Genomic DNA, 17,500 nt, shown 5'->3' on the forward strand with positions numbered 1-17,500 from the left:
TCACAGCGCCACCTAGCCACCTGGCATGCATACTACATCACATTTCGCACACTTTAGCGTCACCGTGTGCGTGCAGATTTACTCCCAAAGACGCATTCGTCTGAACGCGGAATAAAAAGTGAGAACGCAACGACCACTTTAGCGGTTTGTGTTCAGATCGTTGTCGTGTAAAGCTAAAGCCTTAGTCTGTCCCACACCAGAGGATTTTCAACTCTGGGCGGAATGGTTCAGTCCGGAATAGTTCAGTCCGACGCTGAACTTAAATCCCACTGAACGTGGTCACTCTCTCAGCTGACGCTAAAATCCAACAGAATCCCGTTAAATACGGACATTTGAGACATTTACTTGAATAATCTAAGTAGAATTTTAAGTCTTAAGAACAGATCTACAGTTTGACGCCGTTGGCTTTGATTCAGTGACGGTCAGTGGCTTCACTTCCTGTTTCTAAACATGTCGTCCGACAGATCGCAAAGATCGACATCGTGGAGAGGAAACACGTGGAGTGGAGTCAGGAGAGATGTTTCCCGTCAGAGCCGGTGTTCGTGGCGTCTCCAGGAGCCGTGGACGAAGACGACGGTGAGCGACCGTCTCCGGGACGTTAGCGTCTCCGGGGCGTTAGCGTCTCCACGACGTTAGCGTCTCCGGGGCGTTAGCGTCTCCACGACGTTAGCGTCTCCGGGGCGTTAGCGTCTCCGGGGCGTTAGCGTCTCCGGGGCGTTAGCGTCTCCGGGGCGTTAGCGTCTACACGACCTTATCGTCTCCGGGACGTTACCGTCTCCGGGGCGTTACCGTCTCCACGACGTTACCGTCTCCGGGGCGTTATCGTCTCCGGGGCGTTATCGTCTCCGGGACGTTACCGTCTCCGGGGCGTTATCGTCTCCACGACGTTACCGTCTCCGGGGCGTTATCGTCTCCGGGACGTTACCGTCTCCGGGGCGTTATCGTCTCCACGACGTTACCGTCTCCGGGGCGTTACCGTCTCCGGGGCGTTACCGTCTCCGGGGCGTTACCGTCTCCACGACGTTACCGTCTCCACGACGTTACCGTCTCTGGGGCGTTATCGTCTCCGGGACGTTAACCTTCTCCGGGGCGCTATCGTCTCCGGGGCGTGGGCGTCTCCGGGGCGTTAGCGTCTCCACAACGTTATCGTCTCTGGGGCGTTACCGTCTCCGGGGCGTTACCGTCTCCGGGGTGTTATCGTCTCCGGGGCGTTAGCGTCTCCACGACGTTATCGTCTCCGGGGCGTTACCGTCTCCGGGGTGTTATCGTCTCCGGGGCGTTAGCGTCTCCACGACGTTATCGTCTCCGGGGCGTTACCGTCTCTGGGGTGTTATCGTCTCCGGGGCGTTAGCGTCTCCACGACGTTATCGTCTCTGGGGTGTTATCGTCTCCGGGGCGTTAGCGTCTCCACGACGTTATCGTCTCTGGGACGTTACCGTCTCCGGGAATTAACTTCTTGTTTTTTTAACGCTCTCGCCAACGTTGGTTTGTCTCCTGCAGGCGTCGTCCTGTCGTCCATCATCTCGTCCGACCCCGACGTCTCTCCGTTCATGCTCGTACTCGACGCTAAATCCTTCAAAGAAATCGCCCGAGCTACGATCCCCGTCAGCGTCCACATGGACCTTCACGGTTATTTCATCCCTGCTAGCGATCAGTGCGTTGGCTAAGTTTGATTTATTATTCCACTGTAAATTCTGTAATATTTCACTTTGTGTACATTTGGCTTTAGAAAATTTTATGCAAAAATACAATTCAAATTTTTTTTTTCCCTTTAGAAGACAAAACTGTTGTAGATTTAGCATTTCATAATAATTTATAAATATTTTCACATCAAAGTGTATTCTTTGCTTATTTTGAATCACGATGTCAAACGTCGCAGATTTAGATATTAATTTAAAAGCGTTAAAGGTTCACTTCACTTTTCTTTGAAAAACCTTTTTCTATGAATTTCTTTGTGAATATTACTTTGTAATAACTAGATTATACAGATGTATAAATGTGTATAAATATAGGTTTAGTTTTGTATAAAAAAATTTTTTTTCGATCAATGACAGAAATAAAGTATTTTCTTTAAGTTTTCTTTTGCAGTCGGACGTTGAATAAGTTCATCTTTGTTTTGAGGAGCTGAAATGTTTTATTCTGAAATAAAAATAAAGAAAAAGATCCAAACACAACAGTTGTTTTCAGTGTCTGTGCAGATGATAATCTCAGATTATTCAGATGAATTCAGAGAATTCTAAAGTCAATCTGTGAAAATCATCCAGGATTATGTCGCTTCATCACGTTTAGACCGACAGTCCTGGTCCGTACACTCTCACTCCAGGTCCAGGTCTTCACTCATGGTGAGAAAAGCCGACCAATCAGAATCAAGGAACTCTTATTACATCATCAGTCGCAGCAAAAAAAAAAAAAAAACACGTTAAAATCTTCAGTTCAAACGCCATCGTGTCCAAAATGGCCGCCAAAACAAGCACGCACGCAACGGCAAGACGCCAGAGAATCTTTTTTTTATTTCCTCTGTACAATCCCATAATGCACCTGGAGGGATGGGGGGGGCGGAGCCACAGGGAAGAAGAAGAAAAAGAAGAAACAACGTAGTTGCTGGAGAAAACAGGCACGCTGGAATACTGTGTGTGTGAGTGTCTGTGTGTGTGTGTGTGTCTGTGTCTGTATGTGTGTGTGTGTAATGTCTAAACTATCACTGTTTACAACAGTGGAAAAAACGGTTCGTTTCTCACAGAAAAACACTTTCACGTCTTATTGTTTTTTTGTTTTTTTTATCTTTTCCTTTCCTGTAATCTGAGGAAGTCTGAGTGTGTGTGTGTGTGTGTGTGTGTGTGTGTGTGTGTGTGTGTGTGTGTGGTCCCTCAGATTATCTCAAAGGTCTTCTTCAGCTCAACGATCAGCTGCCAGTCAGATTTCTGCATCTCGTCTCTGAACCAGTTCTTCAGCGCGTCGATCGACGCCCGCGTAATCTGAGACGAGGAGAAAAAAACAGCAGAGGTCACATGACATCGTTAATGAGCCGAGAGCCAATGAGCATCAATCGTAAAGTTGACCACTGCTCTGCTGCCTCAGTGGGCGGGGCCTCAGTGGGCGGGGCCTCAGTGGGCGGGGCCTCACCTTGCTGACCATGAGGTCCGTGGCCTCAAAATGGCGGCCGAACATCTTGGGCGACTCGCCCGGAATGGGCTCGATCTTGATGCAGATCTCCTGACCTTTCTTGGCGCTGTCCACGGATTTATGGTTCATCTCGATGCTCGTCACGATACCGATGTCCACAAACTGAAACACACAATAATCTGTGATCATCTGATTACAAGCAACCATAATCTGTAATCTAAAGCAAGTATCTGCAACAATAATCTGTCATAATATGACTACAAGTAACCATAATCTGAGATAATCTGATCACTAGCAACAATAATCTGTAATCTAAAGCAATTATCTGCAACAATAATCTGTGACAATATGACTACAAGCAACCATAATCTCATTACTAGCAACAATAATCCGATCATTAGCAACAATAATGTGTAATCTAAAGCAATTATCTGCAACAAAAATTTAAAACAATTATCTGCAACAATCTGTGATAATCTGATTACAAGCAACCATAATCCGATCACTAGCAACAATAATCTGTGATAATCTGATCACTAGCAACAATAATCTGTGATAATCTGATCACTAGCAACAATAATCTGTGATAATCTGATCACTAACAACAATAATCTGTAATCTAAAGCAATTATCTGCAAGAAAAATTTAAAACAATTATCTGCAACAATCTGTAATAATCTGATTACAAGCAACCATAATCTGTGATAATCTGTGAGGTGAGGTCAGGTGACTCACTCCTTTACTGGGCACACAGAGCGGCGTCCCCTGCTTCAGGACTCCAGCGTCCACACACACACCCATGACGATGGGATCTCTGGAGTTAAAGATGAACTGAGGAAGAACTCGAAGTTTGACGGGAAACACGGCGATGTTTCTACAGACGGACGACAGAACGTGTGTGTGAGACAGTGTGTGTGTTGTCTCTCTCTGTGTGTGTGTGTGTGTGTGTTGTCTCTCTCTCTGTGTGTGTGTGTGTGTGTGTCTCACTTGAACTCGTCCTGCTTGGCCTTCTTATAGTCCTCCCTGTACTTGGTGAAGGCGTCAAACAGATGGTAGATGATCTCAGCTGAGAAGACACGAACTCCCAGACTGTCGGCCATTTCCTGACTGTCCCTCTCCACCTTCACGTCAAACGCCAGGATGGCGGCGTACCTGAGAACACACACACACACACACACACACACACACACACACACACACGTCACATCATCTCTGACATCACTGTGTGGCTAACGTTAGCCTGAGCAGCTAAAGTGTGGTCACTCACTGAGGGTCGTGTTCCAACATGGCGGACGCCTTCGTCACGTCCCTCTTATGGACCGGACCAATGTTGATACCAGCATACTGCACACACACACACACACACACACACACACAGGACAATGTTAACTTCTCTACTTCCTGTGGTCTTTCAAAGTAAAAGTCCTGCCACTAAGAACATAGAGAGACTGACGGGGACTTTGGACGTCCTGAGGAACTCCAGCAGAGCCTCCAGTGAACCCAGCGTCGACGCCTGCACATAAACTCCTTTCTCCTCCAGTTTGATGGAGTTCAGCGTTTGTTTGAGTTCACGAACCAGTTCATCCTGAAGACACCAGATTAGACTGTTAATCTGTGTGTGTGTGTGTCTGTTTGTATCCGTGTGTGTGTGTGCGTGCGTGCGTTACCCTCAGCACGGGGATCTCGTCATCCTTGTGAGCCACCAACAGGGGGAGCCCCGCCAAGGTCTTCTCCAGGTCTTTACCCAGAATCTTCACACCCTGAGATGTGCAAACCTCTTTGTGCTTCTCATACTGACTCTGCAACCAACCAACCAATCAATCAATCAATCAATCAATCAATCAATCAATCAACCAACCAACCAACTAAATACTTCAATACATGCATTTATCAAAAAAATCTAGAAATCACTGTCGGTGCATCTGTATCAATGATTAACAATAATCTGAAAGCTAAAGCAATTATCTGTAATCTGAAGTATTCATCTGCAACAATAATCTGTAATCTGAGGGATTTAATCTGGAACAATAAAATGTAATCTGAAGCATTCATCTGCAACAATAATCTGTAATCTAAAGTAAGTATTCTGTATCTAGCAACACAACTATCTGTAAACTGAAATAATAATAATAATGATATATTAATATGTGGAAGAGATAATCTATTAATCTTACCTTGACTCTGAGCTCTTTCAGAGGCGGAGGCAGCAGTAAACCTCTAATCTGCGTTACGATCGGTCCTTCCACCCCCGGGACAATAATGGTCTCTCCCTCCCGCAGACGTCCGTTGATGAGGATGACGTCGATGGTCGTTCCCATTCCGGGAAGAGCTTTGACCTGAACACGCACACACATCGTGAACGGACTGAAGCGTCAACATAAACAATAATAACAACAACAACAGAAGAAATAATCTCTGACCTCCATGACCTGAGCTCTCAGCTCGTCACAGTGAGCTAGCCGCCGCGCTAACATGGTCTGTGTGAGCTCCACCAACAGAGCGATGAGGTTCCCCATCCCATCACCACTGTGGGCCGAGGTCGGAACCATCGACACAAACGTCCGAGGATCTTTGTTCTCGAAGAACAACGCGGCGTTGAGACCCTGAGCATAAACACAGATTACATACATGAGACGGCAGTAATCTGGAATAATCCGTCATCAAAAGCAATCACCTGTAACAATGATCTGTAATTATCTACAACATAATCTGTAATATAAAGTGATTATCTGAAAATAATCTGTCATCTAAAGCAATCGTCTGTAACAATAATCTGTAATCTAAAGCAATAGTCTGTAACAATAATCTGTAATCTAAAGTAACTGTAACAATAACCTATAATCTGAAGCAATCGTGTAGCAGTAATCTGTAATCTAAAGCAACTGTCTGTAACAATAATCTGTAATCTAAAGCAATAGTCTGTAACAATAATCTGTAATCTAAAGTAACTGTAACAATAACCTATAATCTGAAGCAATCGTCTAGCAGTAATCTGTAATCTAAAGCAACCGTCTGTAACAATAATCTGTAATCTAAAGCAATTGTCTGCAACAATAACCTATAATCTAAAGCAATCGTCTAACAGTAATCTGTAATCTAAAGCAATTGTAACAATAACCTATAATCTAAAGCAATCGTCTAACAGTAATCTGTAATCTAAAGCAATTGTAACAATAACCTATAATCTAAAGCAATCGTCTAACAGTAATCTGTAATCTAAAGCAACCGTCTGTAATCTGTCATCTAAAGTAACTGTAACAATAACCTATAATCTAAAGCAATTGTCTGTAACAATAATCTGTAATCTAAAGCAATCGTCTAACAGTAATCTGTAATCTAAAGCAATTGTCTGTAACAGTAATCTGTAATCTAAAGCAATTATAACAATAACCTATAATCTAAAGCAATCGTCTGTAAAATATAATCTGTAATCTAAAGCAATTGTAACAATAAACTATAATCTAAAGCAATCGTCTGTAATCTGTAATCTAAAGTAACTGTAACAATAATCTATAATCTATAGCAATCGTCTGTAATAAAAATCTGTCATCTAAAGTAATTGTCTGTAACAATAATCTGTAACCTGAATTAATCATCTGTAAAAAATAGTAATCATAATAAAGTGTACCTATCTTCAGCTCACACTTACTAATTCAGATTTTCTGACATGGGATTACAAGATGGCTGCCACCATAACACCACTGCTAATCTCTCTCCTGACGTGTTTTTGTTGTTGTTTTTTTTTTCCATTTTTGGGCGTAAACATGTCGCTACGTTTCCACTTGTGAACTTCGGGACTCGTGAGTTGCGATGTTAAAGTGAGCGTAGCATGAGTGTGTGAGTGGTGGAGCACTGCCACCTGCTGGGCGAACTCCACGATGACGGCCTTGGCTCGCTCGTCAAACTCGTCCTTGGTGTTTTTCTTCTGCTTCTTCAGCGTGATCGCCACGTCCGCCTCAGGACCTTTCTTCCAGTCGTACAGACGGTCGATCTGACGACGACAACAATAGCAACGGTGAGATAAACAGGAAGAGGGAAACAGGAAGAGGCGGGGCCTGTGAGCGGCAGGTGCAGACCTTGTTGAGGGCGACGATGAAAGGACACTTCTTCTCCTTGAGAAGGTTGATGGACTCCAGCGTCTGAGGCTCCAGGCCGTGCATGATGTCCACCACCAGGATGGCGATGTCACACAGAGAGCTGCCTCTGTTCCTCAGGTTACTATGGAAACAAAGAGGCGGAGTCACCGGCTGAGATCCACCTACGTTAGCGTTAGCGTTAGCAGCTCCGGGTTTTTTCCCCAGGTTTTTACCTGAAGGACTCGTGACCTGGTGTGTCGATGATCAACATGCCGGGAATCCTGATGCTTTCTGTCTCAAACTGAACACAGAAGATAAACTCTGTTTATGTCATCATCTGTGTGTGTGTGTGTGTGTGTGTGTGTGGGGGGGGGATGTGTGTGTGTGTGTGTGCGTGTGAGAGTGTGTGTGTGTGTCTGTGTCGTACATTTTTAACCATCTTGGTTTGCTCCTCGATCGTCTCCTTGGGGACGTTTGTGGCTCCGATCTGCTGAGTGATTCCTCCAGCCTCACCGTCCTGGACATTAGTGTGTCTCAGCTACACACACACACACACACACACACACAGAGAAACACAGATTATTTATGTTGTGGAAGATTTAGAGATTATTCACGTGGAGGATTAACAGATTATTCACGTTGGGGAGGATTTGCAGATTAATCACGTTCAGAAGGATTTACAAATTATTCACTTTGTGGAGGATTTACAGATTATTCAAGTTCATAAGGATTTACAGATTATTCACGTTGTGGAGGAGGATTTACAGATTATTCACTTTATGGAGGATGATTTAGGGATTATTCACGTTGCGGAGGATTTACAGATTGTTTTTCACGTTGTGTAGGATTTACAGATTATTCACGTTGTGTAGGATTTAAAGATTATTCACGTTGTGTAGGATTTAAAGATTATTCACGTTGTGTAGGATTTACAGATTATTCACGTTGTGTAGGATTTAAAGATTATTCACGTTGTGTAGGATTTAAAGATTATTCACGGTGTGTAGGATTTAAAGATTATTCAAGTTCAGAAGGATTTACAGATTATTCACATTGTGTAGGATTTAAAGATTATTCACGTTAGGGAGGATTTGCAGAATATTCACGTTGTGTAGGATTTACAGATTATTCACGTTCAGAAGGATTTACAGATTATTCACATTTTGGAGCATTTACAAATTATTCACTTTGTGGAGGATGATTTAGAGATTATGCATGTTGTGGTAGATTTAGAGATTATTCACGTTGGGGAGGATGATTTACAGATTATTTACCTTGTCGAGGATCTTGGTCTTGCCGGTGTCGACGTGTCCGAGCACACAAACCACTGGAGCTCTCAGCTTCTCCGTGTCGGTGTTCCTCAGATTTTCCGCCCTCCGTTTCTATGGAAACACAGTGAGGGCGGGGTCAAACGGAGAGGGCGGGGTCAGACAGAGAGGGGTAAAAAAGAGCAGAGCGCTCACTCCTGCTGTGTTTCCACAGTCTCACCTCTATCCTCCTCTTTGCGCGGTCGTACAGTCGCTCGTCCTTCGTCCTCCCGTCGTCATCGTCACTATCGCTGCTCTCGTCCTCGCTCTCCTTCCTCTTACCGCGAGTTGCCGCCGTCGCCGTCGTGGTCGTCGTCACCTCCTTCTTCTCCTCCTCACTCTCCTCCTCCTCATCGTCGTCCTCCTCGTCTTCATCATCGTCCTCCTCGTCTTCCTCTTCGTCCTCGCTGGGCGCCGTCCGAGGAGGCGCCGCCGTCTCCTCCTTCACCTCGATGTGAACTTTCTTCAGCTCTGACAGGAAGAAAAAAACCAAGCGTTTCATTGACATAATCTCAGATTATGAGTTTGCCGTTATAGAGCGTCGCGTCCTCACCTTTCTCCTCGTCACTGGCGATGGCCTCCCAGTCGTCTACGGCAGCTTCAGGCTTTACTTCTGTCACAGACAAATAAACACATGAACAAACCACTCATCCTCTTCCTCCTCCTCCTCCTCCTCCTCCTCCTCCTCCTCCTGCGAGCTTCACCTGGTTGTGCAGTCGGCGTCTTGGCCTCTGTCTCCGTCTCCTTGGCGACCGGCTCTGGAGTCTCTGACGTTGGTGACGTCACCTCTGATTTTTCTGTGGAGCAGATGATGATGATGATGATGTTGTTGTTGTTGTTGTTGTTGTTGTTTACAGGCAGGTAAAGCACAGCGTTTACCTTCAGGAGAAACAGCCGTGGGCTTCTTCTTCCTCTTGTCTCCATAAACTGGTTTCTTCTTTGGCAAAGAGTCTTTGGATGGCACTTCAACACCTGCACGCCGTCAACACGGGATTATTGATCACTGATCACATCACGCTGCACGTCAACACTCAATTAAGAAGAGGATTATCACAGCAAAACAGTTTGTAAACGGTAAATAATCTGCCATTGAACAGTAAAATAGTTATTTAACAGTAAATAATCTGCCAATTGAACAGTAAATAAATTGGTAAATAATCCGTCAAACAGTACAATAGTTAGTTAACTGTAAATAATCTGTCAATCAACAGTAAAAAAGTTTGTAAATAATCTGTCATGATAATCTGTCATGAATCTGAAGATGCTCCTCAGTTCTGTGGAGAACATTAACGTCAGCGATTGTTTTAGTTGATAATTAAGAAAACGAGTCATGTGATTGTGTTTCCTGCAGACTGACCGATTGATTGATTGACAGATTGATTGATTGATTGACAGATTGACAGATTGATTGACAGATTGACAGATTGATTGATTGACTGATTGACTGATTGACTGATTGACAGATTGACAGATTACCCTGAGCCTTCAGCAGCTGAAGTGTGACCTCAGCCCGAGCACGAGCCTCCTTCTGGGCTTTGGTGAGCAGCTTCCCCTCCTTCTTCAGTCGCTCCCTCTTCTCCTTCTCCTTCTGCCTCTTCTTCTCCTTGCGCTCCTGCTCCAGACGCTCCTGAAGGGTGGAGTCAGAGAGAGAGAGGGGGGGGGGGGGCGGAGTCAGAGAGAGGGGGCGGAGTCACAGAGAGGTGGCTGATGGGTCAAACCAAAAAGAAGGAGGTGGCGTTTGTGTGGTACCTGCTCCAGCCGCTGCTTCTCCAGCTCCTCCAGCCTCTTCAGTCGCTCCTCCTCCTCTTGTTTGGCTCGCTCCTCCTCCTACAACAACAACAACAACACTGAGCTTCAGTCGTCATGACGACAACAACAACAACAACAACAACAACAACAACAACGACTACATTTCCCAGAATCCCTCACCTCCTTCATCTTGGCCAGCGCCTCCTGCATGGCCTTGACCGTGGCTTTGCTGGGTCCCTTCTTCTTCTTCTCGTCCTCCTTCTCCTTCTCTCCCTTCTTCTTCTTCTTGTCTTTCTTCTTCTTGTCTCCCTCGCCCTCCTCTGGTCAAACACGAGAAGACGCCGCATCACTCACCAACCCGTTCATTCGTTAACAAACGTGGAAGTCAAACCTGATTTGGGCGTACCCTCTGCAGCTGGCTCCGCCCCTTCCTGTTCCTCCGCCTCTGCAGCAGGCTCAGTGACTTGAGGGGGCGTGGCCTCCGTGCTCTTCTCCGGCTCCTTCTTGGCTGCCTCTCCTTCCTCCTTCTCCTTCAGCTTCCTCTGCTTCATCCTCTCCTCCTCCTTCTTCTTCTTGTCCCTCTCCTTCTTCTCCGCCTTCTTCTGCGCCGCGGTCTTCATCTTGAAGTCTCCGCCCCCCGCCTGCTCCTCCTCCTCATCATCATCATCGCTGTCTGCCTTCGCCGCCTTACCTTTGCTCTTCTTCTTCTTCTGCTCTTTTTTGGACATGAACTCTTCATCGTCGTCGTCAGACTCGTCCTCCTCTCCTCCTCCTCCTCCTCCTCTCTTCACTCCTTCCTCCTCCTCATCAGACAGACTCTTCCCTCCTTTCTTTCCTCCTTTGTTCTTCAGGTGAGAGCGTGAGCTGCTGTCGTCGTCAGAGTCGGAGGGCGGAGCTTCAAAAGCCACCTGCGGGAGCAAAGAGGAGGGGTCAGGCGCGTGAGAGGAGGTCAGGGGTCAAACAGGAAGTGACCTCTCACCTTCTTCTTCTCTTTCTGCTCTGCGTTCCTCTCTGCGTCTGCCTGACCTTCACCTTCATCGCCCTCCTCATCCTCAGGACTGGCTCCGCCCTTCTTCCCCTTCCTGGTCTTCTTCTTCTCTGGTTTCAGAGGCTCGACAGGCTCCGCCTCCTCTGCGGCGTCTGGTTTCTGCTCATTTACACAATAAATGTTTAGTTTTTTTAATAAACTTCACTCACTCACACACACACACAGGTGATTTCAAAATAAAAGCAGAGTCATGTGAGGAGGTGAAGGACGAAGACTCCTCCTCTTCCTCACTCGTTACCTTTCCTCCGTGCGTCTCCAGAGTCAACTCCTCCAACTCCTTCAGGATATCATCCTCACTGCAGGAGACAAGGAGACAAGAGAGGAGACAAGAGAGGAGAGATTAAAAACAGAGGAAAGGAAACGAGGGGAGATAAGTCTAAGGAAAGGAAACGAGGGGAGATAAGTAAGGAAACGAGGGGAGATAAGTCTAAGGAAAGGAAACGAGGGGAGATACGTCTAAGGAAAGGAAAGAAGGGGAGATTAGTCAAAGGAGAGGAAAGGAAATGAAAGGAAGAAGAGACCTCGCTCATGTTTGTACCCTAATGTTGTTAAATGCATTTCTTGTAAGTCCCTTTGGTAAAGAAAAGGGAAAATTAAGGAGTTAGGAGGAGTTAGGAGTTAGGAGTTAGGAGGAGGAGGCGTGGTCTTACTCAAAGTCGTCTTTCTTGGCTCCTTTCTTCTTGTTCTTCTTTCCTTTAGGTTCTTTAGAAGCTCCAGCTCCTTCGATCTCTGCTGCCAGAGCATCGATGTCGATGTCATCACCTTTGGCACTGAACACAGACCGATAATCAATCAGTCAGTCAGTCAATAAATCAATAAATCAGTCAGTCAGTCAATCAATACATAAATAAATAAATCAGTCAGTCAATAAATAAATAAATCTGTCAGTCAGTCAATAAATCAATAAACCAGTGAGTCAGATGAGAAGACAAACAGAGGCTCAGGATAGACAAAGCTTGAACATGTGACAGTAGAACACTGAGGTGAAGAGACAATAGAACATCTCTGTCTCTGTGTCAGTAACTATGGTAACAACCACAGAATGCTGACTCTGTGTTTTCCTCTCACTGCTTTATTTCCCATCAGCCCCCTGAACTGGACCTCAGGCCCCTGACAAGATCAATAACTGAACTCAGGTTAACTGTCACGATCAATAACTGAACTCAGGTTAACTGTCACGATCAATAACTGAACTCAGGTTAACTGTCACGATCAATAACTGAACTCAGGTTAACTGTCACGATCAATAACTGAACTCAGGTTAACTGTCACGATCAATAACTGAACTCAGGTTAACTGTCACGATCAATAACTGAACTCAGGTTAACTGTCACGATCAATAACTGAACTCAGGTTAACTGTCACGATCAATAACTAAACTCTGGTTAACTGTCACGATCAATAACTAAACTCTGGTTAACTGTCACGATCAATAACTAAACTCAGGTTAACTGTCACGATCAATAACTGAACTCAGGTTAACTGTCACGATCAATAACTGAACTCAGGTTAACTGTCACGATCAATAACTAAACTCTGGTTAACTGTCACGATCAATAACTAAACTCTGGTTAACTGTCACGATCAATAACTGAACTCAGGTTAACTGTCACTATCAATAACTAAACTCTGGTTAACTGTCACGCTCAATAACTAAACTCTGGTTAACTGACGCGATCAATAACTAAACTCAGGTTAACTGTCACAATCAATAACTGAACTCAGGTTAACTGACACGATCAATAACTAAACTCAGGTTAACTGACACGATCAATAACTGAACTCAAGTTAACTGACATGATCGATAATTTAATCAGGATTAATTCTTTTAACTCTGATTAGTCTGGTTTTAGGTTTGGTTATCTTGCTAATGCCAGGCTTAACTCTGGTTACATCCAGATAAACTAAACCAGGGTTACCCTGATGTTGGCTAGACATAAGCACAGTCAAACCTGAAGTTATCTTGATATATCAGGGTTAAACCTGACATTAGCAAGATAAGCAAACTTAAAACTACAGAATTAAGCCTGATTCAAACCCTACGTTACACCACGGTTAACCTGAAGTTAGCTAGACATAACCATCAGTCAAACCTGAAGTTAGCTAGACATAACCATCAGTCAAACCTGAAGTTAGCCAGACATAACCATCAGTCAAACCTGAAGTTAGCTAGACATAACCATCAGTCAAACCTGAAGTTAGCTAGACATAACCATCAGTCATCATTAGTCAATAGTCAAGTGGGTAATAACCAGAGTTAAGTTTGGTATTAGCTGGATGAACCTCAGGTTTAGTTAGTTTGATAGTCAGAGCTAAAGTTAAGCCTAAACTTATCTGGACCAGTTCCGAATCACCACAGCTGTGTCAACACAGTGATGACGTCACTGATTACCTGTCCAGGTGTGTGTGAGTCAGAGCTGTGAAGAACCAGGGCTAACAGATGGATTAGCCTGGTGCTACTTAAGCCTACCCGGCTGATATTGAGGCCGGGCTCCGGAGGTTTGACCCGGGCTGTCAGGACTCGAGTTAAAGCCTCACAGCAGCTACACAGCCGGCGCTAACGCTAACACTGGTTCCACATGCTAACAGCAGTAAACCCCGACGCCATCTCGGCTCGGTTTGAGAACCTGTCCGCTCACGCTGAGGTTAACCCGTGTTTACCCGTGTTAGCTCGCGTGGCTGGCTCTCGCGTGTTTCATTTTAACCCGTTTCCGTGTGTTTTTAAACCTCCACCCGGGCACGCACTCACACTGACGCGTGGTTAGCTTCGGCTAGCGCACCTAGCCGCTAAGCTAACAGAGAAAGCAACGGGAGAGCGGGGTCTGTTTGTGGCGTTTTCACGCGGCGGGAGAGCGGCGCACGGGCGCGTGTGACCGTGGGGCGGGGGTCCGTGACCGCGGCTCGCCTCTCCAGTACCTGTCCTCCCCGCTCTTCTTCTGTTTCTTCCCCATCCTGCCGCTGCGCTTCTCCGGTTAGAGCTGCACCGACCGACGGCTCTCATCAGACCAAGATCGTCTGTGGACAGACACACGCAGCCGAGGTCTCACTCCGCTGCTTTTCCTGCAACCGCACACAATAACACAGAACTGCTGTGACATCACAACACATGGACACCTTTACATTAATACATTTATAATTTAAAAAAAATACTACATACACGTTTGTATATATACATATATACATATAAATATACATACACGTTCATATATGTATATATACATAAGTGTATGTAATATACTGCATGTACAATATAGGTTTTAAAGATGACAGTACGTGGTTGTAAAACAGATTTATATGTAAAATAATAATTAATGTAATTATAATAATATACATTTATTTATTTAGTTGAATGTATAAAAACAGTCAAACCGCACAGAAAACTGGTTCAGTTAAATATTATCAAAGTGACAGGTCTTCCTTTGTTCGCACCTCTGTGAGTAGTGCGCACGCACACTGCGAAGTGACGCCGCTCTGACGTCATCGCGTCTCTCGTTATTAGATTTGATTGAATTTATTAAAATCCACTTGATGAACCTGCTAATAAAACATTTGGCGTCAGTGTGCTTTTATTTTGAAAGGGTTTAACTGAAAAAATAAAATAAAATAAAACAAACTTCCTGAAAGACTTTGTCTTCATTTAATATCAATACACTTTAAAAAAGTCAATTAAAAAAACAAACATTTAACCTTAAATAAATATAAAGTTTATAAGGTTTGTATTGAATAAACTATTGATGAACAGAAATCTTTATTTAAAGGCGCCATATGTAAGAATGTGGCCAAAAACTGTTACTACATTCAAATTAAAAATGACGAGGTTACGTTTTCAGACCTAACTGGCAACCCGTGGTTGCTTGGCAGCTGAGACTCTACTGACTGCAATGATTGGTAGACGGCGGTAGGTGGCGCCACATGACGCCAAAACATGATTTCAAAACATAAACATGATTTGCAGTCTGCAAAATATTTTGTCTGTACTGTTGTTGTTGGTGAGTTCAGTTTGTTATACGAACATTATTCCTGAGTCTCTGTGACATATTTGGAGGATTTTATCATTTATTACATAATGCACCTTTAAATAAAAACCTGAATTGTTAGAGAGATTTTCATGTTTTTAATTAAATAAATAAAACAGTTTGTCATGTGTTTTAACCATGTAATGACGTCCTGCAGCCTGCTGGGGGCAGTAGTGTCTGTGATCTCAGCTCATGACTGACAGCACGGCGTCGCTCAGGCGTCGCAGTCGCCGCCGCAGGTCGCTGCCGTCGCACACGACGGCGGCGGCGACGCACGCAGACGCTCGGCGGCGACAGAAACGCTCGCCGACCAGAGCGTTAGCGAGCGCGGCGCTCAGGTGCGGAGGAAGCCAGTCGTCAGGTACGAAAAGCTCACAGCTGTTGACGAGTCCGTTCTTCACCTCCATGTTCAGGTGGGCGGAGCTTGGAGCCACCGACCCCTCGTCCGTCAGGTCCAGAACGGTCTGGACGCTGAATTTTGGCGTCTTCCCGAACGTCCAGTCCCAGCCGCGCAGCTCTGTCGCCGCCCTGCTGATGCCAGGAAACGCTGATTCATCATCTGGGTCGACGAAGGCGGGCGCGGCGCTGAATCCGAACTCTGCGGGTTCGGAAAAATCAAACATGGAGAGCGGGCGAGGATTAACATCAAAGCAGAAGAAACTTCACCGTACCTGTGTTGTACTGTCGCACAAGTCCGTCCACGAGCTCCTCCCACTGCAGCGCGGGGGCGTGGTCTAGCAGGTTGGCGACGGGCGAGGGCACGCTGGGCGTGGCGTTACTGACGATACCAGGGCAGGAGGGGCGGAGCACGGTGGAGAGGGCGGAGCGATCGGCGGAGTGAAGCAGGGTGCAGTGATGGTACGACGACTTCCTGCTCAGTCGAGATGCAGTTCCTGTAAACATGACGACATCACGGTCGCTACGGTTACAGGCTCAGATGAACGCTTGCTATGAAGTGTTGCATTGTGGGTCACCTGAGATCTTGTAGCGTCCGTTGAGTACGATGTCCAGTCTGTCCGTGGCGTGGACGTCCAGTCCCGGCGCGGCGCTCCTCAGGGCGTCGGTGACGACCTTCAGGTTCCTCTTCCTGTCGTAGGCCTTCTTCGACGCGAAGAAGGTCGCGTTGAGGTTGCCGAGGTCGTGGAACACCGCGCCGCCGCCGCTCCGCCTGCGAGCCACGGGAATCCCCATCCTCCTCGCCGCCTTCAGGTCGCACTCGGTCCACGGGTTCTGGTGGCGCCCGATCACCACGGCTGGCCGGTTCCGCCACAGCAGGAGGACGCTGCGCTGCTGCAGGTCCACGTTAGCGTCGATCCAGTCCTCAAGAGCCAGGTTCTGGAACACATCGGTGCACCGGGACTCAAGGACCAGGCCCACGGTACTGATGCTGCTGCTGCTGCTGCTGCTGCTGCTGCTGCTCCACTGGTTTCTATGGAGACACCTGCAAACACCTGACCGGCCTCCAAGGAGAGGCCACGCCCCTCTGATGTATGACATCACTGCGACTGCAGACGAAGCATCTTCAGAACGACGCTAAAAACCAAACAGACGACAAACCACCTTTTACTCTGAGGTCGTAGCGCCCCCTACTGCTGTTGAGGAGCGCACAACTCAAGATGGCCGCTCAAAACTAGCATAAGTGTCTGTGGACACATTGCGACAGTGTATAATCGTGCGTCAGAGTCCTGTAGTATCCCACTTCACCACTGGGTGGCGGTACAAGACAAGTCTGGACGCATTCCTACCAAAGAAGAGAACGATGCTAACGCTCCGTCGTCTGGTTCAACGGTAATTATTTACTCGTACGCTCTGTAACAAACATTGAAAACTACGTGGAAATAATTTTAAGAATAACTTTATTTCTAGTTTTAAAGTTTTCTGTCACTAAAATGTATCGTCATCGATCAGAAAATGAAGCTAATTCATCTGTATTCAAATGATTAATTTGCATTATTTGACTTTTGTGAGAAATATTAAACATTTGAGGGCATTTTTATTTTATTTGTATTATTTTATTCTGTTGTGAATAGAGTCTAACATCGCGTGTTCATAAATCAACATCGTTTTATTTACGAATTTAAAAAAGAAAAGGCTAAAAAAAGTCACCGCATGACGTCACTGTCGCGTCAGACCGCGGGTCACGTCACTGCTAGCTAGCGTTAGCTTTAGCCTCACTGTTAT

General features: G+C 45.8%; 3 protein-coding genes across 5 annotated transcripts in view; 1 reads left to right on the forward strand and 2 right to left on the reverse strand.

The window, feature by feature from the left end:
• The window catches only part of bco1l (beta-carotene oxygenase 1, like), a 6,212-nt gene extending 4,350 nt beyond the window's left edge, over nt 1–1,862 (forward strand). Inside the window, exons 10-11 of one of the 2 annotated variants that reach the window (XM_083908339.1) lie at nt 465–576; nt 1,501–1,779. In XM_083908339.1, the coding sequence (XP_083764465.1) occupies nt 465–576; nt 1,501–1,667 (279 nt within the window). In that variant the 3' untranslated portion in view covers nt 1,668–1,779. Of the gene's footprint in view, nt 1–464; nt 577–1,500 lie in introns of both variants that reach the window. The other variant, XM_083908338.1, reaches the window with a different exon arrangement.
• A 333-nt stretch (nt 1,863–2,195) lies between these two features.
• eif5b (eukaryotic translation initiation factor 5B) lies at nt 2,196–14,307 on the reverse strand. 2 transcript variants are annotated; one of them, XM_083908999.1, is made up of 26 exons: nt 14,220–14,307; nt 11,954–12,073; nt 11,542–11,599; nt 11,235–11,402; nt 10,662–11,163; nt 10,436–10,575; nt 10,256–10,333; nt 9,983–10,133; nt 9,386–9,478; nt 9,211–9,303; nt 9,060–9,119; nt 8,688–8,977; nt 8,474–8,581; nt 7,627–7,737; nt 7,433–7,500; nt 7,200–7,341; nt 6,983–7,114; nt 5,544–5,726; nt 5,298–5,459; nt 4,791–4,922; nt 4,577–4,708; nt 4,391–4,467; nt 4,111–4,275; nt 3,859–3,997; nt 3,124–3,285; nt 2,196–2,975 (listed from the first exon to the last, which is right to left on the reverse strand). In XM_083908999.1, exons 1-26 carry the CDS (start codon nt 14,252–14,254, stop codon nt 2,868–2,870), a joined length of 3,609 nt encoding a protein of 1,202 aa, XP_083765125.1. In that variant the 5' UTR covers nt 14,255–14,307; the 3' UTR covers nt 2,196–2,867. The 2 variants fall into 2 exon arrangements, with proteins under 2 accessions (XP_083765125.1, XP_083765124.1); XM_083908998.1 differs by having other exon boundaries at nt 10,647–11,163.
• An 821-nt stretch (nt 14,308–15,128) lies between these two features.
• On the reverse strand, nt 15,129–16,837 carry lipt1 (lipoyltransferase 1). The gene is made up of 3 exons (XM_083908851.1): nt 16,294–16,837; nt 15,991–16,212; nt 15,129–15,917 (listed from the first exon to the last, which is right to left on the reverse strand). Exons 1-3 carry the CDS (start codon nt 16,814–16,816, stop codon nt 15,505–15,507), a joined length of 1,158 nt encoding a protein of 385 aa, XP_083764977.1. The 5' UTR covers nt 16,817–16,837; the 3' UTR covers nt 15,129–15,504.
• Between the last annotated feature and the right edge of the window lie 663 nt (nt 16,838–17,500).

The sequence above is a fragment of the Microchirus variegatus genome, assembly GCF_963457635.1.
Source record: "Microchirus variegatus genome assembly, chromosome: 22".
Classification (NCBI taxonomy): domain Eukaryota; kingdom Metazoa; phylum Chordata; class Actinopteri; order Pleuronectiformes; family Soleidae; genus Microchirus; species Microchirus variegatus.